General features: G+C 36.8%; 1 protein-coding gene across 1 annotated transcript; it reads left to right on the top strand.

Annotated features, from left to right (window-relative positions):
• Positions 1–914: 914 nt before the first annotated feature.
• Positions 915–24,241, top strand: TMEM41B (transmembrane protein 41B). The gene is made up of 7 exons (XM_016206620.2): positions 915–1,224; positions 13,043–13,160; positions 15,558–15,686; positions 17,846–17,939; positions 18,578–18,682; positions 20,401–20,539; positions 22,586–24,241. The coding sequence occupies exons 1-7, from the start codon at positions 1,104–1,106 to the stop codon at positions 22,753–22,755; spliced, it is 876 nt and encodes a 291-aa protein (XP_016062106.2). The 5' UTR covers positions 915–1,103; the 3' UTR covers positions 22,756–24,241.
• The last annotated feature ends 654 nt before the right edge of the window (positions 24,242–24,895 follow it).

The raw sequence follows: 24,895 nt of genomic DNA, 5'->3' as shown, positions 1-24,895 counted from the left end.
CCCTGACCAGGGAGGGAACCCGCGGCCTTGGTGTATCTTGACGATGCTCTAACCGGCTGAACACCCAGTCGGGGCCTTAACCACTTTAGCGTTGGGTTTTTAGGTCGCTTCCACATTTGCCATTACATTAATAAATACTGCTGTTAGAAACAACTCCTTTTGTATGTTTATTTCCAAGTAACAGTTTCCTAGAAATGTCATTACTGGATGGGAACAGTGTTTTTATACACACTGCCAAGTTGCTTTCAAGAGGGAATTCCAATACGTTCTCCAATGAGTAAACCGGATACGCGGGGAGAGGCACGAGCGGAAAGAGTAACTAAAAAAGGGGGCACGTCTACGCTCAGTAGAAGGAAAAGCTAAATGTAATGAGCAGACCTGGGTTTACTCGCGAGGGCCGGCAGGGTGATGACAAAAGATAGCGCTTGCTTGGGAGCAGGAAAACTCGGACTCTAAAGCCGTTTCTGCCACCCCGTGACCTTCACAGGTCATAGCTCCGCCCTCAGCCTTAGTTTTCTGAAACTCAGGAGATCGCCTCAGGTTTTATGTTTCCAACACCTTCCTACCAAGCACTCTCCAGCCCCTCCCATCACGGAGCGGCTCTGCAATCGATGGAGCCGGGACTGAGCTGAATCAGCCCTCACTGCCAAACCCCCACGAGTCCCTCGCGGGCACTTCCGGCGGCTCGGACAAAGGGCGTGAAGTCGTTGGAACTGCACTTCCGGATAAGTAAGGCTGCGCACTGGCAGCCTGGGTCCGCGAGTCACACCCGGTGACTCCAGGGCCGCGACTGCGCATGCTCCCTGCGGTCGCGAGGCGGAGCGGGTCAGTGAACGGGGAGGGCCGGGACCCTGACTTGTCTCGCGGTCACTGGGCGGGCGCGAGCGCGCGAGTCGCCGGGCGGCGCGGGGCGGAGCCTAGGCGAGTTGGCGCTGCTGGTCTCCGCCGAGCGTCACTGTGCTGGGCGACTGAGGTCGTCTGAAGTTAGGTGGTCGCCCGGGACCTGGCTGCGGTGGTAGCTCCTGGGTGTTACAAGGGGCCTGCGGCGAGTTGTTAAGGGGGCGCGGCATCCCGCCGCTCCGTCCACCTCGCCTGCAGTAGCCATGGCGAAAACCAGAGTCGCGGAAAGATCGCAGACGGGAGCCCTCCAGACGACCCCGGCGGGGGACCGGGCAGCGGGGACGCCGGGTCCCACAGCGCCGGGCAGCAGGGACCACTTGAAGGGTGAGTGGATCCGGGGACCGGAGCTGGGCCTGGCCCTGAGGCGGGAGTGTGCGGGTAGGGGCTCCGGAGAGGAGCGGAAAGGACCCCAGCTGGGTTCCGGGCATTTGCTGGGGGTAAGGGGCCTGTTCGCACCCAGGGGCGGCCGCAGAGAGAGTGGGCGACCTGGGCTTGGGCCGCTGCCCACCACAAGGCGGGACACCTAGTAGGTGAGTCGTAAATAGGTTTCTAGTGGAATTCAGTTAAAAGAAGGAATGGCACTGGCTTGTTGACGCTAGCGAGATTGTAAGGTTGGTAATACTGAAGCTAGACAGAGCTGTAAGGAACTTTAGCATTCGTTGCCTTGTTTTTGTAGATGAGGAAAACTGAAGCCCTGAGTGGTTATATGACTTGCGCAAAGTGACAAAGCCGGATTAGTAATGTTGTAATTAACAGCAAGGACTTAACTACGTCCAGGTGTATCTTCCAGGTGGCAGGAACACTTGGGTTTGAGTCCCTGCTTTACTACTTATGACTTTGGACTTGTTATCTTTCAAAGCTTAGTGTCTAAACTGTACAGTGGGGATGGGATGGTAAAATTAATAGTACCTGCTTAGATTGGTACGTGGATTAAACGGAGTAATTCATGTAAAGGATTTAGTGTAATGCCCGGCTTGTATGAAATGAGGGCTGAATGTTAGCGATTCCTGTTATAGCTAAGATCTTGACTCTCAAGCTTTTTTCCCACTACACCATCCTGGCATTTCTCAGGGCTTTAAATATTATTTTAAGAAAAAATGCGTACCTAGAAATTAAATACTTTGATTCCATCGTGGCATAAGGTCTTTCATTGCTTTTCGGTGGTTGAAATGATCAAGCTCTTTGGATGCTTTTAAAGCCCATTACCTTGAAGAGATCCCAACAAATGGCCATTATGTTGTCTGCAGCTTCCTCAGACTATTGTGTTCCACCACCAGTGATGGGTAAAGAGAGTCTTTTAAGAGTGTCTAGCTAGCAACACTGTAACTATAGTCAACAATAAAGTATTGTTCACTTAAAATTTATAAATATGAAGATAGTATGTTTAACATTCAGCTGACATACTTTTTGAATCAAATTTAAAATGTTTTAAATGAAAAGAGCATCTAGCAGAAAATGGTATTTTATTTTTAAATAATTTAAAATGTCTCCAGTGTACTTTGGCTTTTTAAGCTTTATGTATTTAGGTATTTTCCCATCTTACAGACACTGGAGCCAAATAACTTCAGTAACTCAAATGAATTGTTCTCAATGTATATAAACCTACTCAAATGAAAGGAATGCTGTTTTGAAGATGCTGCTACTGAGAGTGACAAAAATCCAGGAGTTTCCTGAAAAAGTGTTTTCCAAATAAGGCATCCCTGAAGATGGTCATTTGGTTTGTGATAGCAGTCAGTTGATTTATTACTTTTTTAAAACCTAGTGCTGTTCAGAAAATAAAACCTTGAACTCTCCAAAGTATTTTTAAATTGTTTATCTTATTTTATCCTTTGAACAACACATTCAACACAGTTATTTTTACGATGCTGTCAGGTGACTTCTATGGACTACAAATCTGTAGGAAGATAGAGGGAGGAGGCATGAAAGCATCTAGTAGGGTTTGGATAAATAGGTTTTGGGTAAGAGAAGGGAACGGGATTCCAGGCAGGGGAAATAGTTAGCTTGAAGGTTAATGTGAACCTTTTATGTGTGTCAGTAAAGAGAGTAACTTGTCAGGCGTGAAGAATTTTTGTTGAATAAGTAGTAAGAGATAAGATTGGCTCTGGGCATGGTCCCAACAGTGTGATGTATAGAGGGCTTTAAAGGGCTAGGTAAAGGGAGTTTTTTAATTCATCCTTTTAATAATGATTCCTAGTTTCTTCTTTTTCTTGTCTTCCTTTCTCTTTGCCTGTCTCTCTCTAGTTAGTGTTAGAAATTCTCTGGACCTTTCGTGGTTAGGAAATTTTGTGGATCTTTTATTAAGAGGGTATGATTTACATGCTGGTGGTAATCAGCTAGTGATGTGATATCATTCATAACTACTTAGGCACTGATTTTACAGGTTATAAAAAATAATTTTTTCTTTAATGCAGGCAGTAGCTTGACATTCAAAATCAAAAACATTTTAGAGGACAAATAATTTTTAGTAACTCTTGATTGAGAAATACATAGTAATGACACTAAATAAATTTGTATTTTTATTAATTGACATAGCTACATAACTTTGACAAATAGTTGTCACTGTGTGTGTTTGAAGTATTTTACACAGTATGTGCAGTGTCTGGTACATTTGGTGTGTACCTTGCTATGGCTCTGGTCTCTAGCATCTGAGCCTTATAGACTGAGGACCACTGTGAAGACTTGAGCAAGGCAATGACACTGAAAGTCTAATTCTTACATGATGAGGAAGGGTGAGAGACAGGACCACTTAAAAGGCTCTTGACTAATCTAGGTGCCTGAACCAGGGTATTTTCTTTTCTTTTGGGTTATTTGCCCTGGATGATCTGTTTACTAACAAGTCATAGAAGTTTCCCATTTTGATTTAAGAGAACTCCTAAAACCTTGTTTTTTCAACACATAACTCATTACCCTTGTGAGCAGTGTGAAATCAGTTTGATCAGTAATGATGAGCCATTTAAAAAGAAGAGAAAATAGAGTACTTTACATGTACTACGGGATATTTTCTTTGATTTTTTTTTCAGTTATAAAGACTGTGTGTGTACCAGATCATGATGTAAAATGCATTGCTTATGGCCTGGACAGCGTGGCTCAGTGGTTGAGCATCCACCTATGATCCAGGGGATTGTGGTTTGATTCTGGAAGGTTGGGGAACATGCCTGGGTTGCAGGCTCAATTCCTGTGGGGGGCGTGCAGGAGGCAGCCGATTAATGACACTGTCATCATTGATGTTTCTATCTCTCTCTCCCTGTCCCTTGGCCTCTCTGAAATCAATAAAAATATATTTTAAAAAATAAAAATAAAATGCATTGCTTATTATGGAATGCTGCAAAAAATGTTTGAGAAACACTGTCACAAAGTTGGTTTTATTGCTTTTAGGAGACAGTGTTGTTAGAACTTGGGCAATAAATCTCTCTCAAATGCCTATTCTAGATCCTGCCATGCTAATTTATTTCAACAAATACTTTGAGGATCTGCTATGAGCAAGGTACTGCCTAAGAGAAAGAAGAAAGGTCTGATTACTGATAACTGGGAACTAAAGTTAGACTCAAACTGGCAACTGGACTTTAACCAAGATATTATTAGCCTGATTGGGTGATGCCAGTCTCAACCCAAATATTATGTATCAGGATTCTTTTGTTTATAATTAATAGAAAATACAATTGAAACCCTTGCTGAAAGGAAGTTTATTGGTTCATAGAACTAAGAAGTTGAGAGATTAAGTGGGATTCACTGGCTTCAGTCTGGAACTAGTGGCTCAATGATATCATCAGGATTAGATTTCTCTCATATTGTGGTGTCAGCTTTACTTTAAGGTTGATTCCTCTTGAAGGTCCAGGCAAGCTAAATGCTTCCTTGTTAATTTTGAGAATCATTTTCATAGCATTACCAATAAAAGTCTAGTTATTCACTCTGATTAGACTGTGCCAATCAAATGCTTATCCCTGAACCTATCACTGTTGTCAGAAGGTAAAAATAACCTGATTGGCTCAGCCTGATTCATGTCCTACACCTAGAAAAGGGAGTAGGAATGAGGCCAACTCAGATTTCCCAAAAACGTGGGTCTCTATGATGGATAACTCATGATTTTGCTCTATTTGTGTTCAACTATCGTGGTGTAGGAATGAAGAAAGTGAACTTGTAACACTGATTTTGGGTTAGATTAGATATAAGGAAAGGATAAGGATTCCAGAGGTGCTGCTTCAGATGGTACACCACTGAGTTCAGGCTGGGTTGGCATGAAAAGAAGAGAAGTGAGTAGTCAAACAGAAGGTAGAAAATGGAGTAAGCTCATGAAAGAATGCAGGTGGTCAGAGAATGACATACTGGGATTTTAAGTGTCCATGGTTGAGCAGTCTCAGGTGATATGAGTAAGAACTCAGTGTGCCCCTGGAAGTGGTTGGCTAAAGTTGAGTAGAAATGAAGGTCTAAAAATTTTGAGGCTGAGTGGATCATACAAATGGATGATGAATCTTTTAGGATTATGGAAGAGTTTCCTATAAGCTTGGTCTCAGTCTTCAGTGAATGGGGAGAAGTGCCTGAAAGTGGTTAGATCATAGTGAGTGAGGTTGTAGAGGTTAAATGGTAGCAGAGAGCTTTTATGCAAAATAGGTAGTGCTGTTTCTTCTGCTACCTACAAATATACTTTCTGTGTGTATTTTTTAGTTTTTTGTATTTTATAGTTATTTTAACTGTTTAAATTTATACTTGATGATATTACCACTTTTTAATTAATAATTTAAAATTTTGAAAGCCCTTGAAATAAAATTTACTTCCAACAATTCTACAGTAGATTCTTGTGACCATAAAAACTTGTTAGAGTCCCAGGAAAGTTACATTCTCAGGAGAGGTGGGTCTTTGCTTCCTTCATGATGGGATCAAGTAGGTCTAATGGAAACTGAATATCGAGAACTAGTAGACTAGATGACCATTAAGAGTCATTCCTAAGATCTTAGAGACACAGGAAGATTTTGCCTTTCAAGAGGTTTTGACATGAAAGTAATAAGAGAAATAGTTACTACAGGGGCATTAAGGTTAAGTTAGGCCTTTTCAGGATGGATATATACGTAGAAGTTAGAGAAAAGGTGCTTATAAGAGGAAATTAAAGATACTGGGTGAATAATTCTGGGAGCAAGATCTGGAAGGAAGTGTGCTGGCATTTAATGCAAAGATAAGGGGAAAGGAACAAGGAAAGATAATTTCATGAGCAGATCTTGAGTTAGAGATTGGGAGCTCACTAAAGTGTGGGAGCTCAACCAGTGTCATTGGTTGAGAGTAAAGGAAAGCAGAATTAAAGGCTTGAAGAGACTTGAAATAGCCCTTTTGGAGAATGCTGTAAAAAGATTATTGTTTGCCATTGATAATCTTAGTTGAAGGTAGAAAAACGTGAACTTGTTCTAGGCCAAGGGAGCACAATGATCAATCTGACTTTCTCTAACAGTACCTTTGGCCTGGGAGCGGGTTGGAAAAGCAGATAATGAGGTGATTCAGACTGGGAATTAGTGTGTTGGAAGATTTAGAAGTTAATGAATGTATAAAGTACTGGTGCGGGTAGCTCTAAATGCTAAATAACACATGTGTCTAATGCAGCCAGAAGAAGGTACAATATAAATATATATGCTATACATTTAGATGTAGAGTTATCCTTAGAACAAGCTCTTTACATTTTATCTGTTTAGAACTAAATGAATTACATGCTAGTCTCTGGGTTTATTAGGATTATACTCAAGAAGGATTTTTGAATCGTAATAGCCAGCTCTCCCTATTTACCAGTTTGTGTAAAAGAGAGTTTCAAAATTGAATGTCACTTAGTTTTATTGCATTCTTATTGGTATTTGTGTGTGTATTACTGTTGAACACAGTACTTGCAAAAGTTTGCCTAATTTTAGAAAGTGAAGAAAATGAACTTGGATGTTAATTTTGTTCAAGTGTCTATATGACAGAGAAACGAACAAATCTGAGTTCAAGCAGTGGGAATGAAAGAGGCAAACAAAGTTATGGGATCAGGAGGACTGCCCTCTAATGAGGAGCAGCCCCAAATGGCTCCAATGCCTATATTATATAATAAGCAACAAACAATTGGTAATGAGGTGAGGGTGATACAAAGTAGTTCCTTCAAGGCTGCATAGTGAGCCCAGACCTTGGTAATTTCTTTATCTTGGCTCCTCATGGGAACTTGTGGGGAGGGTTGAGTCCTTGACTCCAGACCCTCAGGTGACGTGGACCATGTCCAGACACGTCACCAGCTCCCAACGTCTATGTATTTCATTATCCAACTGTAAGACAAGTTGCAATCAGAGGTGTGTACTCAAAGAACCCTTAAAGTAGTTAGTGTTCTGTAGTCCAGTTAAATGTTGTCTGACACCTTTCTCCCCTCTAACCGCTCACTTAGGACTGGTGAATTCATAATGAAAAGAAAAATATTATAGTTTAATTTTAGGGCTAGCATGCTAAATGTCTGATTTAATTTTTAATTTAAAAGAACTGTGTTACCTGTTCAAGTCTTCAAAAATATGTTTAACCCTGGTCGGGTGGATCAGTTGTTTGGAGTGTTGTCCCATACACCAGAAGGTTGTGGGTTCGGTTCCTGGCCAGGGCACATACCTAGGTTGCAGGGTGTGTACGGGAGGCAACCTACTAATGTTTCTTTCTCTCTCTCTCTCAAATCATTAAAAACATCCTCAGGTGAGGATAAAAAAATGTTTAGGTACAAGTATAGGTTAGAAGGCTATAAATTCTATTCTCATCTTTTAGTCTTCAACTGAATTTCCACCTGTTCTTTGAATCTTGCTTCCATCACTCTAGCCCAGTAATCTTGCTTTCTATAAACTCAAAGTCCCTTTGTACCATTCCTTGGGAGTCCAGCTAAGGGCAGCATCAGCTTCTTAAGAGCTGAGATTGAGCAAAACATTTGGTACATAATAGATGCTCAGCAGATCGTTCTAAGCAACTGTACATTTGAGTACACAGCTTGCATAGTAGAAACCCTAAGAGAAGTTCCAAGAAAAGGGAGAAAATCAGCCATTGATTCTTAGAATTCTGTGTCCACAAATATCTACAGGATGAAAAACAAAAACCAAAGTTATTGATGGTTTTGAAGACTTTAAAAGATACCTGTAATATTAAATAATTTGTATCAGTACTTTTTGTGCTCTGGACCTGATTCTGGCAGGGAAGTAAGTGGAAATTGAGGGCTGGGCACATTAATTGCAGGTAGATTTAAAAGTAGCATACCTTGAAGAAGTAATAGGCCTCCAGGAAAATCATACAGACTGTACACCTATGTTAACATGTTTTGTTTTGTTTTGTTTTGTGTTTTGTTTTGTTTTGTTTTGTTTTTAGAGAGAGAGAGAAAGAAACATGGATCGGTTTCCTCTCCTACCCACCCCAACTGGGGATCAAACCTGAAACCTAAGTATGTGCCCTGACTGGGAATTGAACCTGCAACATTTTTGGTGTAGGGATGAGGCTCCAATCGAGTCACCTGGCCAGGGCAACGTGTCTTTGCTTTGATGTCAACCCATAGAAAACTATGCCAAAATGCTCAATATTTATATGTTACCCTTATTCTTTTTCTAGTAGAGTACCTCTTTATTTAATAAAGTAGGAAAATAATCATTTTAGCCTTGTCAGAACAGTTTGTGGTTGTTGTTTTTTTACATATCTTTATTGATTTCAGAGAGAGGAAGGGAGAGATAGAAACATCAATGATGAGAGGGTCATTGATCGGCTGCCTCCTGCATGCTTCCGACTGGGGATCGAGCCCACAACCCGGGCATGTGCCCCAACCGGGAATTGAACCCCGATCATCTGAATCCTAGGTCGACGCTCAACCACTGAGCCACGCCTGGGCCAGTGAACAGTTTGTGTTTAAATAGGGTTTTTTGGTTGAAATGGCTTTAGTGCACACTTGATATTTCTGTAACTTTTGTCTGATTACTCTTTTCTTTCTTTTACTTTTTAGGGTGAGTAGATACGATTTATTAAGAGTCCTCAAGATATGCATTGAATTAAATATCTTAATTAGGCAAAAATGTAGAGGCAATTTGGCATTTGTTGTCATAGATTCTGCAGAGATCTTTTCATATTTGACCTACCTCAGATGTTTAAAGTCTCTGTTTAGCCCCAGCTGGTTTGGCTCAGTGGTTAGAGTGTCGGCCCACAGACTGAAGGGTCCTGGGTTCAGTTCTGGCCAAGGGCACATACTTCAGTTGCAGGTTCTATCCCCGGCCCTGATTTGGGTGTGTGCAGGAGTCAACCAATTGTTGTGCCTCTCTCACATCCGTGTTTCTCCCTGTCTCCCTCCCTCTCCCTCTCCCTCTCCCTCTCCCTCTTTCTCTCTTTCTCTCTCTCTCTCTCTCTCTGAAAAGCAACAGAAAAAATATCCTTGGGTGAGGATTAAAAAAAAAAAAAATTTAAAAATTTAAAAATAAATAAAGTCTCTGTTTAATTCTCTGTGCTGCAAAAAAAGGGTGCATACAAATAAATCAGTGGATTACTGAACTAGAATATTAAGAGGCAGGCATGCCACACTGGCCAGGTGCTCAATTGGTTGTAGCACCATCCACCAAAAGGTTGCACCATGCTATACACCACAAGATTCCCCATCAGGGCACATATTCAGGTTGCATGTTCAGCCTGTTGGGGATGCATGCGGGAGGCAACCAATTCATGTTTCTAACATTGATGTTTCTCTCTCTCTCTTCCTCTTCCTTTCCCTCTCTCACTCTCTCCCTCTCTCTACAATCAACTTAAAAAATATATCCTCGCCTAGCCGGGCGTGGCTCAGCAGTTGAGCTTTGGCCTAGGATCCAGGAGATCGCCGTTTGATTCCCGGTCAGGGCACATGCTCGGGTTGCAGGCTCGCAGCCGATCAATGACTCTCATCATTGATGTTTCTATCCCTCTCTCCCTCTCCTTTCCGCTCTCTGCAATATCTCCCCTCAGGTCAGGGTTAAAGGAAAAAAAAAGACAGGCGTGCCTGGTTTATTATTTCATTGAAGGTGTCTTTTGTATTATGATTCCCATTTCTTCCTGCAGTAAATTTTAGAAGTGTGATATGAACAAATACGTTTATATTTGTGACAGTTTTTGAAGTAAAGTCCTTTTTGAGATTAAGATGAAACAACAAAGTTAAAATGATAGGGACTAGTTGAGAGGTTAGGCCGATTTGTGATATGTTTAGATTACCGAAAGTTGGAAAAGAACCTTTTTTAACCTTAGTGTTCACATACTAGAATTACATAAACCTGGTATTGTCTTTAAAAAAGCCTGCTTTAATGAACAGGTAAGAATTTATATTTAGTATACTAAAGCAATTGTTGTTTAGTATACCTAAGCAATTGTTGTTTCAACAGAAATTATGAGTTGACTGTAAATGGATTGTAAAATTCCTTGGAGATATACTTAACACTATTTGGTTGCTTAGGATTCTTTTTTTGATAGATAGTGCAACCTCTTTTGAGCCTCTATTTACTTACTTTTAAAATAGGTAGGGTGAACCGGATTGTTGCTTCTTAAGCTTTAATGTGCATGCAAGTCACCTAGGTTATCTTATTAAAATACAGATTCTGATTTAGTAGGTCTGGGATATTGGCCTGAGAATCTACTAATAAGTTTACTGATAATGCTAATTCCTGTAGTTCCTGTAGTTCACAGAACATGCTTTGAGTAGAAAGGGGCTAGATGGTTTCTATTGCTCTATGTTTAACATTAAATTTAGCAAAAGCTTACTAATTCAGTTGTATCATATAAAACTGTCATAATAAGACAAAAGATAACTTGCAAATTAACGCTTTTGGGTTGGAAAGGAACAGTAATCTGTTTTAACCAGCACAAATAAAAAGGGAAGTTGTTCTAAGAATATTAGAGACAATCTCACTGGTATCCATGAGCAAGAAATAATCTCACCAGGCTTCAAGAGAAGTGGAAAGTTAAAAATCAAGTAGGTTAGCTATATCTCCCATTTCTGCTCTCCGGATTTCCGTTCCAACCTCTCCTCTTGCATTTTCTGGTACATGTCTTTTGCTTGCCATGTTATTGACTGTGACTTACACTGTTTGACTTTTCAGCCTCAAGACCTTGTTCAAATTCTCAGGAATTGTTTCTACTTGGGTCAGGTGTCCAACCTTAGGCAAGTTAGCCCTCTACATTTTAGAGGGTAGAGTGTTGGAATCACATGGTAAGAATAGGGCCAATGAGATTAGCCTCTTTGGAGGGGGGATGGGTATGGGAAAGGTTCTAGTTTCCAGAGGAGAGCCTTACTAGAGTAGGCAATGACACCTGTCCAATATACCTTTATAAATGTTTAGGAAGAATGATTTGCTAAATTTAGTAGAGTACAAGCATACTTCATAAAAGCAAGTATAAAAGTTACATAGACAGTAGTTGGGTGGGGCATAGTGGTAGATCTAGTCTCAGAGAACTGAAATAATAAATCCTATTTATAGTATACATGTATTTTTTAAATCCCCTGGATGTTATCAGTATATACATGGGATAATAGTAAATGTAGGCAATACAAATTGTGCCGCCCACACCTGCCTCTTCCCCACTGACTACTACACCTTGTTGACTGGTTACGAGTTATACACGTGTTTCAGTGTCCGAACGTTGCTGACAGGCCACGAGATAACTCATGTCTCCACTTACATTAATTTAAGTAATTTTAAACACCTTGCTCACCAGTCGCCATGAAAAAGTAGCCAGCCACATGGGCAACTTCTAGCCAGAAATGTCCACTCACCAAGATGTTTAAGGTGTCCTGGCTCTCCACTATGGACTGCTTCCAGGAAAAACAGCTTGCTCCTTCTTCTGCTTGTTGTTTCCTGGATCTCATTTCATATTTTCATCTTGCATAAAATTTTAAAGATAACACTAAGATTTTACCTTGTGAGGGAATGCAAGGAAATTCTCCCCTTCTTGGAATCACAGACAGAGCCACCCAGACATTTGAGGTTCAGTTATTATTCTGAAGCCCTTGGTGTAAAGAGAAAATGTAACATTCACCAGTTGCATTATCGCAGTGCTTTTCAACTAGTGTGCCGGGACACTAGCGTGCCCCCAAAATTTTTAAAGCCTGTAATACCTGACTATTTAGTAAGGGGCACTAACCTCTTTTCCTTTAGATTGTTAAATAAAAAAATGACAACAGCTAGCACAACAGTAGCCATCGGGTGTGAATGAATCAAAATTATACCTACTTTTTTGTGAGTGCTGCAGAATTTTACTAATTAGTTAATGTGTGCCATGAGATGAAAAAGGTTGAAAATCACTGCATTAGCAAAATCTCTAGGTTTTTATGACAGTTGAAGTAATTGCCATATTACCTCATTTTTCCTAAGAGGCCATTTTGTCTATGCTGTCACCTCCCAATATATATAATGAAGTTGAAAGTCAGTGATAGCACTTAGAGCAACCTGTTTTTCCCGTTTGGATGATCAACAAACCAATGTTGCAAATTCTAGTGTTCTGTTTTTTTTGTTTTTTAAACCGGACATAGCCTAGCCCTGGCCGTAGTGGTTCAGTTGGATGGGTGTTGTTCCATGCACCAAAAGGTTGCCGGTTGGATTCCCTGTCAGGGCATGTGCCTGGGTTGTGGGCTCCATCCCCAGTAAGGGGCATGCAGTAGGCAGCTGATCCATGTTACGCCCTCATAGATGTTTCTCTCTCTCCCTCTCCCTACCTCTCTTTAAAAATCAATTTTTTTAAAAAATCCTTAAAAATAAAATAAAATGGATATAGGCCATAAAGTACTGTGCCTGGTTAATAAACGTCAAATACAATTGTACTTAAAATTTAATGTTACAGCCTGCTGGCCTGGCGTGGCTCAGTGGTTCAGCATCAACCTATATGATCCAGGAGATCACTGTTTGATTTCTGGTCAGGGCACATGCCCAGGTTTTGTGCTCGATCCCTAGTAGGGGACATGCAGGAGGCAGCCGATCGTGACCCTCTCTCCCTCTTCCTTCCTGTCTCTGAAAATAAAGACATTTTAAAACAGAACTTAATGTTACAGTGTTTTGGGCAAAAGTGTGAATAGCTTTTTGGGAGAAAAGCCTTTAAGGAAATTATTTGCTGGCTTGGAATACTGTCTTCCTTTATATTTGTCTTAATTATAGCACCTTTTTTTGTTTGTTTGTTTCAGAAAAAGCCTCTGCAGAAGCTGGATCGGCAAGAATGTCTCTTCTTATATTGGTGTCCATTTTCTTATCTGCGGCTTTTGTTATGTTTTTGGTATACAAAAATTTTCCTCAGCTTAGTGAGTAAGTATACTGAAAGAAATGGAAAATGTCTAGACATTTATAGAGATGAAAGTAGATTAAAAGTTAAACTAATTTTAAGCAACAGAACTATCATGGTGATTATATATCAGCTCTCATGGCTTGTAGCAAGTTCATATTGATACTGACACTGTTATTTAAATACTTATTTCCAAATACACCTCCTGATTTTCTCTGCAAGGTTTTCCTAGCACTGCTCCTCTAATTGAGGCCTAATCTTTTTAATGATCCTGCATATATGTATGTGCTTCCCTCCTTCTCCTCTTCTACTTCACTTGCTTACATATATGCATATAAAACTAAGTTAAAGTTTTGTGAAACAAGTGATGGTTTCTGATATTTTCTAAACTATTGTATTTATTTCATTTTATTTTTTAATGCTAGTAGTGACCAAGTAAATTTATTTTACAGTCCATAATAGATATTGACCTGCATTTTGAAAAACACTGATGATCTCTGCTTTCACCTTTTTCCCATCCCTGTTTTCTCCCTTCCTACTTTTCCTTGTGACCAGTTTTTGTCTTGCTTCTGTTCAGTCATTTTCTCATCCACTACATCTGTATGTCCTCATACTTTTTCTTTTCCCTGTTTTATGGAAATAATATGGTCTCAATAGATACTTTTCACAGTGAAATGAACCTTGTAAAAGACTACTAAAATGTAGTTAGACTTTCAGCCAGAGCCAGCCTGGTGTGGTGTTAGATAGCAAATGTGATTTCAAGGTATCAGGAAGTTACTGTTTCCTCTAAATTCCTTTTATTAACAATTTCTTATGCTTGAAAATGTATAGTTAAACTTATTTATATTTTAATATTTTGATTTCTTTTTTAAAAAAATATATCTTTATTGATTTCAGAGAGAGGAAAGGAGAGGGAGAGAGAGAGATAGAAACATCAATGATGAGAGAGTCATTGATCGAGCCCGCCACCCGGGCATGTGCCCTGACTGGGAATAGAACCCCGATCGCCTAGATCCCAGGTCGACACTCAACCCCTGGGCCACGCCCGGCCGGGCAATATTTTGATTTCTTGCATCAGTGTAAATAAATGCCTTTGGGAAGATAGCATTTTGTATAGTATGTTAATGTTATGATTGAATTTTAGATTCTTTCTGGTTTTGATCAGAGGGAAGGAAATAGAGAATTGATTGAAAGAGGGAAATAATATAGAGTGTAGATAAGGTTGTCTTTGTTCTCAATCTGCTTTAAGAATAACATCACATGTATATAACTGTCATTATAAACCTGTTATAATTCTGCTTATTTCTTTGTTTGTGATATGTATATGTATGCATGCATGCACAGGCCTAAAAAGAGTTTTTCAGTTTTTAAATTTATAATGAGAAAACCCATTTTAGTTTACCTGCTGTTTCTATAGGACTTAAGCAGCATTCTATCATTATTCTGCATGGTCAGTTAAATTTTATCATGTGAACAAATGGACAGAATACACATTAAATGCAAAGGTGATTATTTGAGGCTTTTATAAGCAAAAAAATATTTAGTTCCAAACAAGAAACCAAATATAATGTAAAATTAATAGAAAGGGGGGAAATGTTTAAGTTTTTAAAATTTTATTTTTTAATTATAGTTGGTACACAGTGTTATATTAGTATCAGGTGTACAGCATAGAAAAAATGTTTAAGTTTTCTGAACTCTGAGCTAGAATATTCCAGAAAAGATATAACTGTAAATTTAATAAAATTTTTACTTAATTTCTGTTATAATTGATTATTGACTTTAGCTTATCATGAAGATTACCCAAAATGATGTTTAATATATTTTAAGTATCACTAACATTAGTGGTGCACTTCTTTTTTTTAATCCTCACCTGAGGATTTTTTTTTCCCCATTGATTTTTTTTTTTTTAGAGTGGAAGGGGGCAGTGGAGAGGGAGAGAGGAAGAGGAGAGAAACATTGGTGTGAGAAAGACATGTCAACTGGTTGCCTCCTGCTTGCACCCTGACTGGGCCAGAGATCAAACCTGCAACCCAGGTACGTGCCCTTGACCAGGAATTGAACCCAAGACCCTTCAGTTCACAGGCAGACACTCTAACCACGGAACCATACTGGCTAGGGCTGTGGTTCATTTCTTAATTCAAAATTTATACCAATGTTGGAAAAAATGCTTTTACCCATCTAGTTTGGGTCACCAAGAACTTTCATATATAGAGTGCATGTCTCATATTAATTATATTAAAGCATTAAAAAAATAACTTAGAGACTTTTAAAGTTAAAAATTATGAATTTGTGCTTAATATTATTATAGATCAAGGCATCATTTTGGATAAAACTTCGTGTTTTGAAGTTGACTGGAATGTTAATTATCTTGTCAAATTTCTGCTTTAAAATTTTTCACTTGAATTTTTTTATTTCTTTAGAGAAGAAAGAGTGAATATGAAGGTTCCCAGAGATATGGATGATGCTAAGGCTCTAGGAAAAGTTTTATCCAAATATAAGGACACCTTTTATGTACAAGTACTTGTAGCATATTTTGCTACATATATTTTGTATCCTTTTAACTGAAAAACGTTGTCTAGTTTTGTTCAAGAAAAAAGTTTTTTAAAAGATTCACTGCTCAGTTATATATAACTATTTTTCCTTTAAAAAATTGTTAATGCTGTGTAACAATATTAAATAGAATATTGAAAAATTAAAATGCAAAAAATTCTCACTTTAATCCTATCTCTTCAACTCAATTATTATGTCTGGGTATTTATTGCCAGTTTTATTGTATTCTGCTTTTTTTACTTATAAACATTTTCCTTTCCTCTGTATTATTTGAGATAATTATTTAGCTATTCTATCTATGATTGTTTGTTGACTGCATTAATTCAACTACAATAATAATTTTGAATTAGTAGTCAACATACCATAATTTTAAAACATTCCCTTAGGTTTGAAGATATAATTTTTATTTAATTATTTTTTAGATGTTATGATTTTTTTTTTAATGACATTTTTCTTCCATTTAATGGTTTTCTTTGTTAAAAACACACACACAAAAAACCCTAAGAGGATAATTATTCGAGGGATATGGGTTTTTTAAATGGTACTTAATATTTACTTCTTTGTTTTGTAGAAATATATGTTGTATTTTTAACTAGTCAGGAAAATAACTTTATTCTTTCTAAATATTTTCAAGCTGTTTATGCTATTAGTGATTAATCTTCTAATTTGTGGACTTTTAACTTTAATTTCTGATTTTTGTGTATTTTATTCTAATCCATTCTATTTTTCCAATATTCTCAGTTAATGAAAGACATTATCTCTTGAAGTGACAGTAATTATTATGCTTTTTAAACCTGCTTTTATTTTCAAAGGCAAATTACTTTGTTAATTTTTTCAAACTATTTTTATTCTTGCTTCCTCTTTTCCTGAATTTCTTTTGATTTGTTGGACTTTTCAACTAAAACCTCTTCTCATAAAATTCATTAGCATTTTCTTTTAGAAATAGGATTTATATTGAATTATATATTATACTTGTACATATAAAATATATAACATCTTAGTAACGAATACATTTACAAAAAGCTTTTTGCTGCTAATACAAACATTGCTCCTTTACCCACCTGATGAAGATACACTTTTACTTAGTGTGCTTTGTGTAGGTGCTTTGTCATTATCTTCCCTATTTATTAGAAAAATTAAAATTTGCAGAAAATTTGGAGAATAATTATTATGCGCCGATCTTTTATTTTTTTAATCCTTACCTAAGGATATTTTTTCCATTGCTTTTCAGAGAGAGAGAGAGAGGGAGGGAGGGAGGGGGAAAGAGAGAGAGAGAGAGAGAAAGAGAGAGATATGAGAGGCAGTAGCTGGATAGGATACCTCGGTCAAGGAAAGCCTAGATTTCCCTTATAGGTTTCTGAGTGGTTTTAAATAATACAGCTCCTGTGAAAAGAGCAAGAGGTTTAAGAAACAACCAAGGAGGAAGAAGATTAGAATGAAAACATGAGTAATGGAAGCTAGAGAAAGGAGAGGGAGAATTAGTGGATGAAGATAGAAGTTTTAAGTATGAAGGAGAGGTGTTGGGGGAGTTCACTCAGTCTGACTTACCTTGTAAGTAAATCAGGTTAGGGATGAAAACAGGGTCCAAGCCAAAACTGGCAACTAAAGGAAAGTAGAAAAAAGCATAATCGTTTTTAAAATAAGATTTGTGATTTTTACTACATTTTCTGACCCTATCTTTTTTCTAGATTAGTGAATTTAGGCAAATGTCTCTAAGTTAAATTAGAAATAAGCAGTTATTATACCTTATATGTATCTAGATTTCCACAGAAATCATATTTCCTGAAAATATTTGGGAGTAAGCGCAGTGCATTGGAGAAGCATATTTAAAAGATTACTGGAGACCTTTTTCTTTCTCTATTTTCTTTTTTTTTCTGTTTTTGTTTTGTTTTATGTTTTTGTTGTTTTTGCGGAAGTGCCTAATTCCTGGCTTTGTATTAGTGAATGGTCAACCTAGAGATAAAGGCATTATAACTGAGGAGTCATGTATATTTTTTAAATGTTTGGATATAATTTTACTTTATTCTTAATACTGAAATAAGGGTATAATCTTATTAACGTGATAACTTATGTATTGATACGTTTTTCCTGAAATGTTGGATATGTCTTTTAAAATGCCACTTAGTTATGTTTCAGTCCTTAACTTAAAAGCGAACAGCCTGCAGACGTTTGCTATCCCAGGCTCCATATTCCTCAGCATACTCTCAGGGTTCCTTTACCCCTTTCCACTGGCCTTGTTTCTTGTTTGCTTGGTAAGTACTTGAAGTCAAATTGCAAGACTTAGAAAACCACATAGCTTTAAATAGGATGAGGAGGAGGGGGATGGCATTACTAGTCCCACTCATTTATGTAAACCTAAGCTCATTGTTTTAAGGGGTGTTTAATGCTACTCTGTTAAGTATATAATACCATAAGGAGTTATTATATAGTTTGGTGTTTTTTCCTAGAACAGAGTTATCGTAGACTTAATTGCATTTATAGACTGTTTTAACCTTTCCTTCCTCTATTGTATTCTGTAATTCAAATAGTCCAAGAGTATTGGTGGGCAAAATGTGTTAGTCCCAGAGCTGGGGGTGGGGTTTCCAAGCATAGGAGCTGAAAGAAAAATTAGTCTTGAAGTTTTATTCTTAGGCTAAAGGCTAACATTAAGTATTTGGATATAGTCACTAAATTTAGTCATAAACGCCAGTTTATTTTAGCTGATCTCCTTTTAGTTACAATTTTGTCTAAGAAAGGACTAGATTAGATGGGCTCTTGCTCTCTGCACAAGGGATGTCATGCAGAGTATCCTTCCCACACCCCAAAGTAGTAAACTAGTTCAGCTTTTCCTTAGGTGAATATATCTGTATGAATAACTACAAAATGCTCATGGCTTCTTGTTATTTTCTAGTGTTCTGGACTCGGTGCTTCATTCTGCTATATGCTCTCCTATTTAGTTGGGAGACCAGTTGTATACAAATATCTAACAGAGAAAGCTGTAAAATGGTCACAGCAGGTAAACATGTATTTTTAAATTATTTAATGTAATTATTTGGCCAATTGGGAGGTCAGTATATAGTACCTACATAAATTAATTCAGACTCAGTGCTTTAATAAAAATTATCTTTTGGCCAAAATAAAATCAAGTGGGAGGCAAATAATGAATGTTAATAATTTCAAATACAACAAAGTTTTTGCACCTGTAACAGTAATGTTAATTCTTCATTTCTAGTAAGTTCAATTAGAGAAATCAAAATGTCGATGTAAAGGCATCCACATATTTAGATGCCTCACGTGTTTTTTTATTTGTTTTATTATTTTTTTAATCTTCACCCGAGGATATTTTTTCCATTGCTTTTTAGAGAGAGTAGAAAGAAGAGAGAGAGAGGGAGAGAGAAACTTTGATGTGAGAAAGACACATCGATTGGTTGCCTCCGGGCATCAAGCCTGCAACAGAGGTTAAGTGCCCTTGACCAGAATCAAACCCTGGACCCTTCAGTCTGATGCTCTAAGCACCGTGCAAAACTGGCTAGGGCAGTTCACATGTTTTGTGTTGATGTAGTTATGTTGTTGGTGGGTCACTGAAAAATTTGTATCAGCCAACTCCTTTAATGCATTGTACCAGTGGGAACAACTGTTATCTTCAGTCAGAGTCTCTGCAAAGACTAGCAGTAACATAAGCAATACTGCACAGAAAAGTCTAACATAGTACTGCTAAGAAAATTCTATTTTTATAAAGAATCAAAAGAAACACTTAAGTCTTAGAGGAATTTTAGAGATTATCTTTGCCTTATCCCTTTGTTTTACTGATTAGGATATTAACAGAAATTAAGCATTAGACCCAGAATCAATCATTTACTTGTAAAGCAAGGGTCTTGAATCTCAGATCTCTAGATTTCTAGTCTAGTGCTCTTCTCACTTTACCATATAGGTACTGAATATTAAAATTAATTTACACGTAGCCCTGACTGGGTAGCTCAGTGGGGTAGAGCATCATTCCTATATGCCAAGGCTGTGGGTTCCATCCATGGTCAGGGCACATACAAGCAACCAATGAATGCATAAATAAGTGGAACAACAAATTGATGTCTCTCAGTCTCTCTCTAATAATCCATAAAATGAATAAATGAAATTATTTTACATGTATTTTTTGGAATAGCTATTTATTTTCTGTGAGCTTGTTACTCAAAGAAAGTATTAACTGTAATGTTATCATTGCTTATATTTAATTGGTTAAATATTTCCATATGCTCTAATCTCATTTATCAATAATGGATTTACTGTAATAACATAAAGATCTGAATTGTTTTAAAATTGGAGACCAGATATATTGATGTGCTATACTAGCCCTTTACATTGTAGAGAATTAAAGGCATTGAAAAGTCGGTTACTTGATGTGTTTCTTATATCTAGTCATAAGTTTAATTTTGCCATTTTAGGTTTAAAATGTCATTGTTGAGCCATCATTATATAGTCTGGTGCAGAACTGTCTTTAGTGGTGTAACATTAAGCTATAAGCACAACTTAAAAAAACTCTCATCCCAAATTAATTTAGCTCTGGTAGTGAGCATTTGATAAGTAGTTCATTGTCATTTTCAAGCTCCTTTTTGATTATTGCTATTGAATAAACTGAACTATCAAGTATGAGAATTTGAAATAAGGTATTTTATATTAAACAAATTGTATTGAAGATTGACTTTATCTTGATTCCAATTCTTTTCTTTCTTATGACAGGTTGAACGTCATAGAGAACATCTTATTAACTACATTATATTTTTGAGAATAACACCATTTCTGCCTAATTGGTTTATTAATATTACATCTCCTGTAATAAATGTACCATTGAAAGTTTTTTTTATCGGCACTTTTCTAGGTAAGTCTCTGGTTCACTCTGTGTTAGAACTCATTGTGTACATATCTAGCAGTGTCCAGCTAGGCTAGATTTCATCTTTTTGCAGATATGCCAGGACAATGGCACAGATCCTGGCCTATATAAATAGATGCTCAGAAATGTTTGATTGTCTTAGTTTAAGTATGTTTGTGTTACTTCTTTTAAAGAGGAGTATTCTCTACTTGATATTTTTTTAATCATGCAGGATTAAGCAGGATTTTTAAACTCCATTCTTTCCTTCAGTGGAGAGGGAAAAAAAAAATCAAGGTGTCTTTTTTAAATAATTTCTTCTTTGTCTAATCCAGCACTGAAATACTGAACTTTAATTTTCAGTAGAGAGTTGATCCTATTTTTCATTTTATTGAAATCAATATTTATTACGGGCATACAAAAAGTATGGGGCAGCAAGGATTAACAAACATTTTGCTTTCAAGGAGCTGCACTTAATTTTGAAATTAATCAGTGGACATAAAGATTCATTTATATATTTGATGAATTCTGTTGGTTCTTTAGCAAGAATATTCTGCTTTTCTTTCCAATTTAAGTTGAATTGTTTTGCTACCAACAAAACGAGCAGACTCCTCATGTACTGAGTATCCATTTAATACTTGTGAGAATAGATCTTTTTGAAAAGAATAATCATAATCAATTTTTCTTGCTGCTTAAAAAAATTCATTGACAAACTTAAAAATCTCAGCAGGTGTAATTTTGGATTTTGTAAATTAATGTTAACGTTTATGGAATCAAAAGAGAATTTTGTCCATATCTTTTTATTTTACAGATTAAATACCTAGAGATTTAGTTAACTTCAGGTTTGGCTAAGCAATTTTTTTGGTTCTGCTTTTTTTTAAATTGATTTTTATTTATTTTTTATTATTATTTATTTATTTTCCTTTTTTTGTTTATTTTTGTTTAAAATATTACAGATGTCCCTTTTTCTCCCCAATGACCCATTCCACCCTGTCCCATCCCCCTCCCCAGTCCCTCACCACACCATTGTCCGTGTCCTTGGGTTGTGCATATATGCATATAAATTCTTTGGTTAATCTCTCCCCCTCCCCCCACCACCCTCCTCCATCCCTCTGACATTCCTCAGTCTCATCTATGCTTCCATGTCATTGAATCTATTCTGTTCATCAGTTTATTAAGTTCTTTAGATTCCATGTATAAGTGAGGTCATGTGATGTTTGTCTTTCTCTGCCTGGCTTATTTCGCTTAGCATAATAATCTCCGGGTCCATCCATACTGTCCCAAAGGGTGCGAGATCCTTCTTCTTCACAGTTGTGTAGTATTATTTTTTTAAAAATATATCTTTATTGATTTCAGAGAGAGGAAGGGAGAGGGAGAGAGAGAGAGAAACATCAATGATGACAGTCATTGATCAGCTGCCTCCTGCATGCCCCCCACTGGGGATCGAGCCCACAACCCAGGCATGTGCCCTGACCAGGAATGGAACCAGCAACCTTTTGGTGCACAGGACGACACCCAACCAACTGAGCCACACAGGCCAGCGCAGTCAGTTCCAGTTTTTAATGAAATGTGATCATTTTGCATATGCTCTTGTATAAATTCTTTCTACTTGTATTTTGAGTATCATTTCATTTCTGAGTATCCTACCACTTTATTTTTATTTTGGGTATATTCTATGAAGGGTGAATGACAATTTACTCAGTCTTATTTTTGAATATTTATATTACTTCCAGATTTTTATTATTATAATGCTTTGATGAACATCCTTGAGATTAGAGCTTTGCTCATACACATTATTTGCTAGTCTTTTTTTAAGGTTGTTCGTAAATGTAAAATTTTTTTCTGGAAACTTTTCTTGGATTCTTAAAATTTATTTCCTTAAAAGGTGATTATGAAAATTTTAATTCCTTATATAGAAATAAACTTGAGGGGCTTTACATTTAGAATTTCCAAAATGGAGATTGCTATACCCTTAAAAGAAAATCTATATGCGCGGAAAATTTTAATCTTAAAAGACAAACAGTTGATGGTTTTTACTGGTTTTGTTTGTTTTTTTAGGTGTCGCACCTCCCTCTTTTATAGCCATTAAGGCAGGAACTACACTGTACCAGCTTACAACAGCAGGGGAAGCTGTTTCCTGGAACTCAGTATTTGTTCTGATGATTTTGGCTCTTCTTTCTATACTGCCAGCCATCTTCCAAAAAAAGCTAAAGCAGAAATTTGAGTGAAAAATCATTTGGGTTTTAGTTTTCCTCTCCTCCTCCTCATCATCATCATCATCATCTCAGGATTGGCAGGTTTATACGTTAAAATCACCTCTTCAGTAATTGAAACAAGGAATTCGTAAAATAAAATTCCCTATCAGACAGTTAAAATAATGCATTTAAGTGGCAAGAGAGAAAAGAAAGAATGGAAATTGATATACCGTGAAAAGTACTGTCAGTAGTTATGATAGCCATCTTCTAAATTACTATTCTAAGGGTAGCTATAAATAATTAGTAACAGCATTGGTAGAAAATTTTTGACCCAATTAATTCATTCAATTTAATATATTCATGAACTGTCTATAGATACCATTGGCTTTTATTTTAATATTTTTTATCTCTTATCCCTTATTGATAATTAAAATAGATGTACAAAAGCAAAAATTCTAGATTTTTAAAAATAGTATTGCAGTTCTGGCTAATGTTAGCCTTCTTTGAGAGCATAAACTTAAAACTAGTATTTAAAAGAGATTTACATCTTCCTCTTACCTTTGAGGTAATGGATTTGTTTAGAAGTTGCATCTTAGTGTACCACTGAATTGGGAAAGGATATCAAGTTACATATATTTAGTGAATTTTATTCTTGTTTTTTTCTGTTCCAGATTATCATGGATTAGTTTGAAATTTAAAATTCTGAACAGCCTATTTTCATCTTTTTTTCCTAGCTTTCACAATATTTCCATTGTGCGTATTACAAAATGGTGATTACATGATAATTGTATCATATTGGTGTTGATAATTTACATTCAAATAATATTTTGTTACACAGTTCCCTTTTACTGTCTCAAAAGGGGATCAAAAAAGCAAACATTCAACATATGCAGTTTTTAGGTGTTTGATTATATTACTTTATATTTTGAAACAGACAGTGACAGCATAACACTTAAGTGGTTAAATATAGTTTATTTGCTCCAACAACTGTAAAATTTACCTCATTTATTTATTCTGGTCATGAAAGTATGTATTATATAATTGTCCTTTTTTATGCATGATATACTTATAAGATTGCCTTGTTTCATTTCTATTGATGGCTTTTTTGTTTGGGGCTACTTTTGATTAATGCAGTTTCCCAATTTATGTTTTTACTTTTTATAAAACTCAAAGTATAATTAACTTCTCACATGGTAACTACTATATTTAAATAGTCCTGGAAAATGAAACAGCTTTTTGCTGCTTGCTTAATGGTAATACACTTGATTCTAGGACATAACTGATCTAAAGTAAAGTACTCTCTCAGTTTTACCTTCACCCAAGATTGTCATGTTGGAAAGTACTTTAACTGTGGGAGAAATCCTTGTATGTTTTTATTGTGAGAGGTATGATCATCCTCAAAGCCAGTTTCTACTACATAATGTGGACTGATTTATTATTTTTTCTATCACAGTATTAACAAATGGATTTATTGTAAATACAAAGAAAATATATTGATTAATATACTATTCTTTTGTCACCTGGCCTTTGTGTGAAATTATTTATTGTTATTTCTAGCAAGGTTTTCTTCCTTTCTTATTGACCAGAGACTGAGTGATAAGCTTTTATTTTTACATATGAACTTAAAACATAACCTTTTGAACAAAGTTTATTAAATATTACTGTATAAAGTATAATTGAACAAATTTTTATCAGACTTTTAAAAGTAAGAACTTTGACTAAGGAGAAGTCCCACTGTTCACTCCAGTGTGTATGTATGGTACTTACTCTATTCTCAGAGTATTTTTCCCTATCCTTATCATTGATTCTTTCCTTTTGCTGATTTTTTTTTTTTTTCTATTAGAAAACTGTAACTGTCACTCAAGGTGGGGTATGTTTTCTTCTCCCAAGAAAATGGCCAGTCTTTCTAGTTCCATCATCCTTGACTGCCACGAAAGAATCCTTCAGCAAGCTATACTCTAAATGCAGTTGGTACCCATATTCAGATTCACATACTTAGCCTGATGCCAGATGTAGATTCAAGCTTCAGCCACATCTTGAAGACAGTTACATATAATAACCGCAGAGAGCAAGTATGTGTAGTGAGGAGGCCTACAAGCTAACTAGGAAGTTGACACACTGACTAAGTAAAACTGTACTCCTCTTAGTTAATAGCCCTTCTCTAGAGCTCTAT

The sequence above is a fragment of the Miniopterus natalensis genome, chromosome 11, assembly GCF_054644295.1.
Source record: "Miniopterus natalensis isolate mMinNat1 chromosome 11, mMinNat1.hap1, whole genome shotgun sequence".
NCBI lineage: Eukaryota > Metazoa > Chordata > Mammalia > Chiroptera > Miniopteridae > Miniopterus > Miniopterus natalensis.
Note: the sequence above shows the minus strand (reverse complement) of the source record. Positions and strands in the feature narration are given on the sequence as shown.

Bases quoted from the DNA above. Each gene is read 5' to 3' on its own strand.
- TMEM41B (XM_016206620.2), top strand. From the start codon at position 1,104: ATGGCGAAAACCAGAGTCGCGGAAAGATCGCAGACGGGAGCCCTCCAG. The intron at 18,683-20,400 runs GTAAACATGTAT...TTCTTATGACAG, and splicing joins CTGTAAAATGGTCACAGCAG to GTTGAACGTCATAGAGAACA. The intron at 20,540-22,585 runs GTAAGTCTCTGG...TTGTTTTTTTAG, and splicing joins TTTTATCGGCACTTTTCTAG to GTGTCGCACCTCCCTCTTTT.